Source organism: Neovison vison, chromosome 2 (assembly GCF_020171115.1).
Source record: "Neovison vison isolate M4711 chromosome 2, ASM_NN_V1, whole genome shotgun sequence".
NCBI classification, from domain to species: domain Eukaryota; kingdom Metazoa; phylum Chordata; class Mammalia; order Carnivora; family Mustelidae; genus Neogale; species Neogale vison.
The window spans coordinates 200,083,671-200,094,774 of record NC_058092.1 but is presented as its reverse complement, the minus strand read 5'-3'; the positions used below and the strand labels follow the sequence as shown (position 1 = coordinate 200,094,774).

General features: G+C 52.5%; 1 protein-coding gene across 1 annotated transcript in view; it reads left to right on the top strand.

The window, feature by feature from the left end:
* Positions 1–5,990: 5,990 nt before the first annotated feature.
* The window catches only part of VSTM4 (V-set and transmembrane domain containing 4), a 97,999-nt gene continuing 92,885 nt past the window's right edge, over positions 5,991–11,104 (top strand). The window contains exon 1 of the mRNA XM_044240006.1: positions 5,991–6,045. Coding sequence (XP_044095941.1) covers positions 5,991–6,045 — 55 coding nt within the window. The remainder of the gene's footprint in view (positions 6,046–11,104) is intronic.

The window sequence follows — 11,104 nt, the reverse complement described above, 5'->3', positions numbered from 1 at the left end:
TGCAAAGCTCACATAGTAAGACAAAAACAGCATGAAGTAATTCGTCAGTTTGCTACAGGGTCAGAGAAAGTTCCTGAGGGCATGGAAATGCGGTTGGGTGGAACTGTGGAAGAGGAGTGGGGCCAGATGTTGGCCCTCACCTGCTGTGGGCTGGGGACCAAGAAGAGGGGCATGGACTCTGGAGAGTTCTCAGCCCTCATCCATCCATGTGTGGGATGGGGTACATGTATATGTGCAGGTAGGGGAGTCAAAGGGCGGGAAAGATGGGCTATCTTCTCGCTCACTGGGTAGCCTCAGCTTTCTCTGCCTTGGCAAGTTACCACAGTTGCTGCACAAAGGACCAGCTCCTTGTATCCTACCCTCTTCCAGCCGGGAAACCTTAGCCGAGCAACCTGGCTTACCTGAGATGGAGACCAGAGCTTTCTGTCCAGCAGTTGCCTGGGCTCCTCCTGTAGCTACCCGCCCGGTTTCCCCCTTGTTCAACCCTGGTGCTCTGAGTGAGCCAGTGTTTGGGAGGAACATGAGCAATCTGAATCTGATTTTCCTGGTTTGTTCTCTGTCAAGGTTGACAGTAGCTAAGAGCAGCACTTAGCTGGCCCCACTGACTCCCAAGGGATGTAGCCTCCCTCTGCAGAGGCAGAGTAGGTGTGAGGGCAAAGCCAGGCTGGCGGTGGGAGTCTGGGCTGACAGATGCCTAACCTGAGAGCTGCATGCAAGGTGGGTGCCGAAGAGCATGCTGTCCTGGAGTTGGCATAAGACAATCAATGGCCATTTTGTATTTGGACACGATTCTGGATCTTGTCAACCTTCCTCTCACAAAATCCCAGAAGGCATCGATTGCCCCAGAGTACTGCATCAGCGACTTCCTTTCCCCTTGTCTCTCAATCTCTTGGCGAGGATACCACTAGTATTTTGTGCAGACTGGTACCTGGGTGCAGGATGGCCTATTACCCTTTAAGGCATTGTATCAGAGCCCAGTTCCCTGATGTCAGTTGCGGCCGCACCCCAAGATTGTTGTAACAGTCAAAAATGCCCCACACATGCCCAAAGCACTCCTGGAGGTCCACACTGCCCAGTGACCGGAGCCACAGGTTGTGTCCCTTAGGACAGGCTCTACTAAGCTCCACTGAGACTTCTTTCATTGGCCAGTCCGAAGCACGAGGGGGCATAGTGCCAATGCAGCAGGAAGAGCGGGACCGGTGTGAGCACTGTGGGGTGTGACAGAAGGCTCTGGGGCTGGGTGGAGACCTCTTGGCAGGGTTCTGGCATGAAAGCTGCTCCCCACTCCAGATCCCCCTGACCCAGTAAAGCCTGTTATTTGCAAACACCGGGATGTGCCAAAGAGACATCTCTTCCGGAACTACTTTTTGTTAATGCCAGGTCAGCATGAGAAGATTAGGGATTTTTCTTGATTCTCCTGTTGCCTTTTGTTTTGGGATTAGTTGCCTCTCTCTGATAGTCGAGACTATCAGACTCTCAGAGACTGGGCCTGGTGGTGGGAGTGGGAGACCACAGCACAATCTGCTGGCTTCCCCCCATCTCTCTTTGCCAGCTCCCCTATTAGCTCTCTGTTTGGCGGCTCTCTCAAAAAATCACCTGCCCTTCCTATCTCCCCTCTCCGTCTCTCCTTCCTTTATGTTAGGAGCCAAACTGTGGTCCTCAAAATTTGTATGTCGATGTCCGAAACCCCAGTACCTTGGAAATTGACTGTATTTGGAGATAGGGTCTTTATGAGGTAATTAAGTTAAAATGAGGTCATTAGGGTGGGTCCCAATCCTATATGACTGTGTAAGAAGAGGAGGTTAGGACACAGACACACATACAGAGAGGACACCATGGGAAGACACAGGGAGAAGATGGCCATCTACAAGCCGGGAAGAGAGGCCTGGTGCACCCCTAAAATACTGATCAATGACTTACCATGTGTTGTGCACTGCACAGGACTGGGTTTCTAAAAGTTCAGTACTTGAATCTCCCTTTATCTCAGAGAACTAACCCTTTGGCAGTGGCATTTATTCCCAAGGCATCCCATGTAGGCTCGAGGATGAATCAGTTGTCTTTCCCTGCTTCTACTTTCATTGTGAGTTACAGATCCTAGAATTCAATATTTCTCATGGATCTCCTGTCAATGGTATTGGACATATTAGGCTCCATATAAGCCCCTTCCTCCAAACCTGCTCTTCCCTAGCAGTCCCTTGCTCTGTGATTCCAAGGGGACCCTTGTGACATCTCCTCTCCTTCAGTGGAAACCACCACTATTGATTTGAAGTTCAAACTCCTGGGTCTACATCTCACTTCCCAGACACAACTGTTTTTCTAGGTCCCCAGAAACCACCTATGAACTTTGAAAGTCCTGTGTCCTTTAGCCTCTGTGCTTTGACACACATTGCTCCCTCACCTGGAACAAGCCCCTTACCCTCTTCTTGGAGGACTCTCCCAGTGTCCTTCCAAGTTCAGTTCAAGGGCTACCTTCATGTGAATGTTTCCTGTTTCCAGCAGATAGGAAGAGGAAGTGGGCAAGGTCTCTATTGTGGTCAGGGATATAGATAACACATCTAGTTCTTTATCCCTCCCTCATTCCAGTCCTTTCCTTCTGGAGCCTTCTAGAATCTGGGTCTGCATCTCTCTGCATCCAGCCAGCTTGCAGAGTCCCTAGTACAAAGCTCACAGTCAATGCTAAAGTCATGGAATGATCCCAGTTTATCAGGGTCACCAATGAGATTGGTTTGCAGAAACTCTATATAGATCTACTGTCAGGCTTACAACCTCACATTCCTTCCCTTTAGGGAATACCCAGTGCACCTCACAGCCCTTTCCAAGTCTCAAAGGGGACAAAATGCTGCAGGGTTCGTGGTAGTTCCACCATTGCTAGTTCATGGCTTTTCCTTCTGCTTGGATGGACGCACCCCCTGTAATCACGATCTCTTCTTTCATATCCTTCCCCCAACCCCATCAGTTAGAGCTAAAACCTTTTAATCAAAATCCACTCCTTGTTCATTCCCTCCCTGTGATACTTCAAGTGTGCAACTGACTGCTTTTGGGGGTGAAATGCTGGCAAGCCATAAGGAGGAAATCTCAAAAATTACTCGTATAATCCCAGACTGAAAAAGCAACCCAGAAATCTGCCCAGCACCATAGAAGGGGGTGTTTACTTTTCCTTGGTGCTTCAATTTAGGGATATAGTTGCTATACATGAAATCAAGCTGATTCTTGAACCATGCCATACTCTCATCTCAGACCCAGGTTTTAGCAGACGACTGTGTAAGGAAAGAGGAGAGACCAGATATTTTGAGGGAATTTGGATTTCTAAGATTCTTTTGGTGGTGACTGATAGAATCCGGATTAGCTGAGGAGGGTTTCCACATCGCTCAGTGTCCACAGGGACCCATATCAACTTTAGAATAGTCTGGATCCTCATCCAGAAACTCCAGATAGGGATTCTCAAAAGAGGTAATTAAAAAAATAATTGGCTTGCAGTATTATTCTTCTAATTCAAAACAGTATTATTCTTCTAATTCTAAGTCAGACCTGATAGAGTCAGGGGATGGACAAATACGTCAGTGGAGGATTTTCACATCTTAAGCTGGTGAGGGAGTAGGCAGGTGGCAGGGTGAGGGCCTTTGCTACTGTGGTCCAGAGCCAACTGAAATATCTAGTCTCCTCTGGGTCACTGATTGCTTCTCCCATGGGAAATGGGTGTATTTTCCCATTCCTGTGCCATGCAGCACAGGTCTTACCAAGATGGTCTGGTAGATTATTTGGGAAACTGAAAAGTACTAAGAGAGCACACAGTTGAAAACAGAACAATGCCACATGTCACAGTAGCACACAAAAAGCACTTTCCAGCCCCAAATCTCCAGTATAGCACCAGAGAAAGCAAAGCTAAGAGTGGGCACTTAAGTCTAATGCTGGGTTGAATATCCACTCAATCCTTTGGGGAGAGACTGATATTTAGAAAAGATCCAATAATCAAAGCAGGAATTGACTCCTTCAAGTGTGACCAACAGGTATAAAGGGCTCCTTTTACTTTCCATCGACTAGAAGAGTAAATTGCAAGCACGAAGTGTGAAGGGAGGTCACGGCAGACACCGAGCAGTCCTGCCACCCCCTTAGCTCACTGTCCACATCCTGGACGGTCACGTGGACATGCCATTTTACATACGTCGCCTTCATCTGGAAAGTAAAGTGCAGAGATATTACATCGCCAAAGGACCCCGCACTGTGACCCAGGGTCAGGTGCTGGTTGGCTTTCAGAGCCAACATACTTCTTGCGACAGAAAGGCAGGGTCCCATGTCAGACACTTGGGGGCCCACAGAGCCCTGGGCAGGTCTGCAGTCCTCTTTGAGCCTGAGTTTACTAATCTGAAAAATGGAGCCTGGGACTTCACAGGGAGGGGGAACAAGGCTTACTTACTTACCAAGCTCTGGTCTGGAAGCCTCCTAGGAATATTTGCTTGGGGTGATGGATCCAGGTGGACACAAGTTCTCGTCCTTCCTTCTTTCTTGTCCTTGGCTTCAGACCCAGAGATCTTGCAGCCAGCTTACCACCGAGTGCTCGGGACATTTCAGCAGTGGGGGGGCCGCTCCCTCCAGTCTGGCTACCTTGACGGTGGGCCCAGTCACTGCAGGGGCCTGCTCTATGGAACCGTCTCCCAGCTAGAAAAGCCCTTGGGGACCAGGGGCCCCATGAAGTGTCTAGGATTTGGAAAGATCACAAAGGCTTGTACCCACTGGTCTTGTACCCACTGGGGCTGTGGATGGTCCCTCTGGGACAGGCCTTGTGGCTCAGCACCAGGGGGCACCACCACCTCTCTCTCCACACTTTCCCCATCCCTCTTCTGCCCTTACAGGGAAGGGGTGGGGACCGTGTTCTTCTGTAGGGGTCCACTGCCAAGCAGGACCCACCTTTTCCCCACAAAGACCGCCCTTGACAGACACATAGAGAACATAGCTAATATATACTGTTCTTGGTCTAGAGATACTGGACTAAACATACCAGTTGGGCTCAGACCCCAAGTTTAGAACCACGGCGAGTAGACCGGTATTGGCTCAGAGTGACCTGGGCTGAGGGACCTTGTCCCCATTCCCTCGCTGTGTGACCGAGTCAGCTCTTTTCGTCTTTCTGACTCAGCTTCGTTATCTATAATGACAATTGCAATGATAGCTGACATTCATGGGCCAGGGGCCAGGGACTGTGCCTTAACTGGAGCTGTCGCACTTGATATCAAACACCCCATGATGGATGTGCCTATTTCCCCATTGCACAGATGGAACAAATGGAGGCATGGAGATTAAGGAACTGTCCCGGGGGTCTTAAAGTGCCAGGATTCAGTAACATGGCACAAAGTACTTAGCCCAGGCTGTGGCTGAATGGACTCTGAGTGGTCATTGGTTTTAACAGCGTCCACACACACTCTGAACTTACCTGTTGTGGACTCTCTCAGTTCTCCAGGATTTTCCAGCTCATTCCTGACATCCCCCACACCCAGCTCAGGTCAGCGGAAGAGGGCTTTTTCCTCCCTCAGCTACCCCTTGACTCGCTGTGGAAAGACGCTGGGAATCCGGTTAGCCTCAGGTCCCAGCAGCCACCTCATTTGGTGGCTGCAACCCCCCACCCCCTGTCCCAACAGCCCCAAACTTCAAGCACCTTTCCCCGTAGTAATAACCGTGGGTGATGCAAAGGGACCGCGAAGCCCACTCCATCTGTGTCTTCCCAGCGTCCAGCGATCCCCTCTCAGAACCTCAGTTTTCTCATCTGTGAAGTGGGGGTGGCGACAAGGAGCCGGCCACAGGTCGCTGGGCAAGCCCATGGCAGGGGGCCCTCCTGGCCCACTGCGTCACGCGGCACCCAACAGCCCGGGGCCAGCGGGAGGGGCGGGCCGGGGCCGGGGCCCGGGCCGGGGGCGGGCGCGGCACGGGGAGGGCTAGCGGCGGGGCCGGGCGGGCGGCGGCGCTGCTGGGGCGTCACAGCGCCGGGCGGCGGCGGGGAGATGCGGCTCCTGGCGCTGGCGGCGGCCGTGCTGCTGGCGCGGGCTCCGGCCCCGGGTAAGCACGGCGGGGCCGGGGCGCGCGGGTGGGGCGAGGGCAGCCCGCGCCGGGGAGGCCTGAGCTCTGGGCCGGGGGCCTGGCGGGGAGGCCCTGCCGCCTCCCAGGCCGCCCCCTCCCCGTCCGCGCCCGGCTGGGCCAGGGTTCCGCGGGTAGCTGTAGCCGAGCCAGCCCCGCGGAGCGCGGCGGCGCCTTCCCGGCTCCCCGCGGCCGCGGTGCGGGGCCCCTTCCCGCCTCCGCCAGGGCCCCGGGGCTACGCGGGCACTCGCCACAGCCCCCGCGCCTTCCCGGGGCCGGGCCTTAGGGGGCTAGACTGAAGCAGGGGCGCGCCGGCCCTAGCTGTTAGTTTGCTTGCTTGCTTTCTCCAGGACAGCCAGGACCAACAACAGTTGGCAGGTTGGACTAGCAGCAACTTTCCTCTACTTCTGCGGAGAGTTTTCGGAGAGGCTGGATGTGCCCCGGCAACGCGGGGCTTGTCCGCGGGAGGCTTGCGAGAGCAGGCCGAGCGAGACGCCGTGTCGGCGCCTGGAAGAAGTGGGACCCTTTCCCGGAGCACCCTGCTTTAGGAAAGCCCCTACCTGCACTGCCGCCTCTCTCTTGGGGTTGCTGCTCTCGTTTCTAAGTTGATTCCCCGAGCCCTGCCCGCCTGCCTCGGAGCTGGAAAGCCCATGTTGGCTAGAATAATAGTTAATAATGACTGTTTTGATAGCTCTTACATTTCCTGGGTGCCTGTTGGGTGCCAGGTGTCCCGCTACACATGATCTCATTTAATCACAGCAGCACTTTAAATTAATCACGACAAAAATCAAATATATATATCCAGCTGCTTTGAAAACATTAACTCAATTTGCCAGTAACCTCTGAAGGAGATGCTGTTAATATGCCCATTTTATAAATGAGGAAACTGAGGCCCAGGCCCAGAAATCAGCTTGGCTTAAGTTACAGGTCTTTTGAGTTGTGGAGCAGGGATTTGAACCCCAGGAGCCTGGTGCTAGCCTTTGCTCATTCCATCGAAGGTGTGTTTAGTCAATAAGGAAGCTGATGCTCAGAATTAAGTGATTTTCCAAGGGTGGCACAGCTACCAAGTGGAGGACCTGGCATCTGAGCCAGCATAGGTCAGAGTCTGAGCAGGAAGAACTTGGATCACAGTGGGCAGAAATTCACCGGTTGTCCCCTGGCGACCAGAGCAGCCCGGTTTTCTGGGGAATCTGAAATCGGTGCTGTGGGAAATGCTTTTGTCATCCTTGTCATTGTCTTGACCAACTGTAACTGGAGGTTTAACTGGGGCGTTGATTGGGGTGGTTGGACCAGGACAGCTCTGGTGGAGTAGCCAGCAGCAAACAGGAGGCCCATGGTCCCCAACCTCACCCCCCAGGCTCCCCGACCACCTTCCTGATCACGGGTGTTATCAAGGAGGGCATCCCCAGAGAGTGACTTTGCCAGGGGCGGGGGTGTAGTCCAGGACATTTTTATGTTTTCAGGAGACGTCAAGAGGCTTGAGAGCTGCGATTTGGGGTCCTTTAGAGTCTGCCCTGGCTGTGCCCAAGGCCATGTGGTGGCTCATCGCGACAGTCCTGCTTATGTGGCACAGGCTGAATGCCTGCTGAGCATTTGCCCACGACCCCTGGCCACGATCCCCCACGGCGGACCTGGCAGAGAGCCGCCTTACACATAGGTCCCGACTCTTAGCCGCTGCACTTTCCTACTTCTTGATTTGGGGGCAGAGGGGTACCTTAGCCATCACCTGATCCAACCCTTCATTTTACAGGAAAGGAAACCGAGGGGCAAAATATTTTTTAAAGACCAAGCTGTGGTCCGGAGTGGTGGTTGAGAATTGCTTCGAAGCCAGATGGCCTGTGTTCAAATTCCAGCTCTGCTGAGTTCTGTGTGCTTGACCAGTGGGCTTAGTGTCTTCAGAAGATGAGGATAAACATGATATAAGGATCAATCAGCCAGATAAACCTAAAGTGCTTGGAACAACGCCTGACCTGGAGTTCACACGCAGCTCGTGGTAGCTTTTGTCATTGGTTAGGGTCTTGTGTTTGTCCCGGATGACAGCTATTTTCGGGGGATGGGATAATGTGAATGCCACAGCCCATAGGCTGGGTCTGGTAGCGCCTCTGCTTGGGGCATGATACATACAGGCTCCCAGTGCCATGTGCTTTTAAATAATACAATTGTATTTCTTTCAGAGTTCTATTTGCCAGGAGTTCAGGCTATCGTTTTGATAAGAATGAGATTTTTGCTGCTGATTGGTACCTTCCGTTTGCATTATTTTTGTTTGTTTGTTTAAATTTTTTTTTTCAGTGTTCCAAAATTTATTGTTTATGCACCACACCCAGTGCTCCAAATGCAGAAACCTCTGGCCGAGTGGGGTCAGGGAAGAAGGAGACCCTGGGGCCCTGAAGGCTGAGCTGGAGTTAAAGGCATAAAATTCAGGGCAGCAGTGAGAGGAATGATCTGAGCGAGTGGGAGCCGTTTTTCCAGGACAGAGAAGGAGCGTGGGGCACAGAGTCACCAACACATCGCTGGTGGCCCTAGCCCTGTCTGGGTCCCAGGCCATGTGGGTGCCTTGTTTCTGTTAGAAGTCCTACAATTCCCTGCAGCTGGAAATTGCCCTCCTCCACTGCATGGCCAGGGCTGGAGGTATAGGCCCAGACTTTATACTAGATGAGTAGGTTGTATACTGTTTGGTACAGGGATGTACTTTGGTACAAGGATGTATAGCGTTTTCAGCACTGCATTAGTCCTTCTCACGACAGTATACAAAATGGAGCAAGAGGGTTAGACCCCAGAAATCCTCTCCGCAGGAATTTAATTCATAGATTGTAGGATTCAGTGCAACATGAAAATGTGTGGTCCCTGATTCAAAATGTCTAGAGAGTGACAACAGAGATGGAACCAAGCAGTGGGTCCCTGCCAGTGCAGTGCCCTGGATGACTGTGGATCTCACACACCCCGGAAACCCGCTTTGCTCACAGGTTGGCACGCGTCGCTCTCTGTTGCGTTCTCTTGCCTGGCTTTCAGAGCTTAAGACGAATATTAGTATTTGAAGGTGTTTCCTCATTGGAGCTGACACTCACCTTGCCAGGCATCATTTTCTAGATTTTCAGAGGAGGAAACTGAGGTTCTTAGGGCCTCATACCTAATAGCATCAAGTTTCCAGCCCTGCTCTATTGAACCCCAGCTCTCCCAGCTGGGGTTGGCTGAACCCCAGCCAACCCCCAGCTCTCTGCCCAGCCCCATTAAGCCTCTGCGAAAGGCTGGGCCGTGAGAATCCCAGTGCCCAGCCCACTTGGGGGAAGGATCCTTGTGGCCAGAATCCCGTTTGCTCTGTTTCATTCAGCCTCTTCCCTGCCCATGTTGTCGTATTCCTCCTTTAAGAACTGGCCTCAGAGGGGTCCTTATTGGAGTAGAAAGTTCCCTCCTGAGATCTACCGGCAGGCCCGGTGGCTTTCTGGGCCATTGTGTAGTGCCCTTCACCAGGTGACGCTGTGCTTTCTCCCTCTGCCCTGCACTACCTTCCTTGTGCCTCAGGGTCTTTGCACAGGTGGCACTCCCTCTCTCCCAAGAAGGTCACTCCTTTCTATTCTCCTGAATTAAAAAAAAATTATTTATTTACTTATTTATTTGACAAGGAGAGAGAGAGAGCACGCACAAGTAGGGGGAGTGGCAGGCAGAGGTAGAGGGAGAAGCAGGCAGCTGAATGTGGGTCTCGATCCCAGGAACTTGGGGTCATGATCTGAGCTGAATGCACATGCTTAACTCACTGAACCACACAGGTTCCCCTGCTCTCCTGAATTTTATGTCATTAACCCCACCTCAGCATTTAGCTCATGGTCACGTCCCAAGAGTCTCCTTCCCTGACCCCACAGTCCAGATCAGGACCTTCCCTGATTTTTAAAAGCCTTGCAACTTTTCTCTGTACCATGTGACACTGTTTGTCATTCCTCCTGTGTCGTTTTCCCCTGGCATCGTCTGTCTTGCCCACTGGACCCTCAGGTCCATGAGGTTAGGAATGTTGTCTTCTTTGGGCAGTGACTGGCTCAAGGCTGTTGCTCAGGAAGTATTTGTTGCGTGATTAAGTGAACAAAGCAAAGGCTGGGACAGAAGCTGGAGGAAGTGGGAACCCTGGGCACAGAGGAGCCTGGGGCGGGGTGGGGTGTGGGGTGGCAGGGGGGAGGTTGGGGAATCTACCTCCCATCTCAGTTCCCTGCAATGCAGGGTCACAAAGGAAGAGATTCAGTTCTACTCTGGGTGAGAATTTTTGACAATTCTCCAACTTAGGCCAGGAGAGGGGAGACTGCCCTGCTTGGAGGGTGACACACATCCACCGGTCTTGAGCTGGCTTGGTCCTTGTTTGCTTGGCTTACCCCTCTGCCCTGCAAGGTGGGTGTATGTATGTATCTGTCTGAATGACAGATCCAGAAGAGAAAGGCCTGGACTCCCACGGGCACTGCCTTCTGGCCAGCCTGACTCCATACGTTGGTTGGTGTTGCCCTTGCTTCCTACCCTCCTGACTCCCACCTACTGTGTCCTCTGCTGAGCGTGGTGGCGGTGGGGTGGGGGGGTGGTCTGCTGGTTGCCGTGAGGCAGATGCCGAGTGATGCTGTCTCTTCTACTATTTAACTAAATATCCAGCTCAGCTGGCATCGGCTAGGCACTGGGGCCTCAAACTGCACTTTTCTCCCTCCCCCCTCAGGCCGGCACAGGAACTTGTTTGCTGGGTTTCAACCAGCCAGTGCCAAAGAAAGGGTGCTACTGGGAACACCTGGCTTTCAAGGAAGGCTCATCGCAGGCCTGGAGACAACTGAGAGCCTGTGTTCTCTAGCAAAGCTTTACCTCTCTGAGGGGCCCTTGGCCTTGAATTTCAGTCACTCATGGTTTTGGGCTGACGGTGGGTGTAAATATCGGTTGGTGACAGGCGTGTGGCCAAAACGAGCCTTCCTATCAGCAAGGTTGTATGGCTTGCTAGGGTTGTCAGAACAAAGTGCCAGGAACCTCACACATTTGTTCCCTGCAGTCCTGGAGGCTTGAAGTGTGAGTTCAAGGTGTCGGG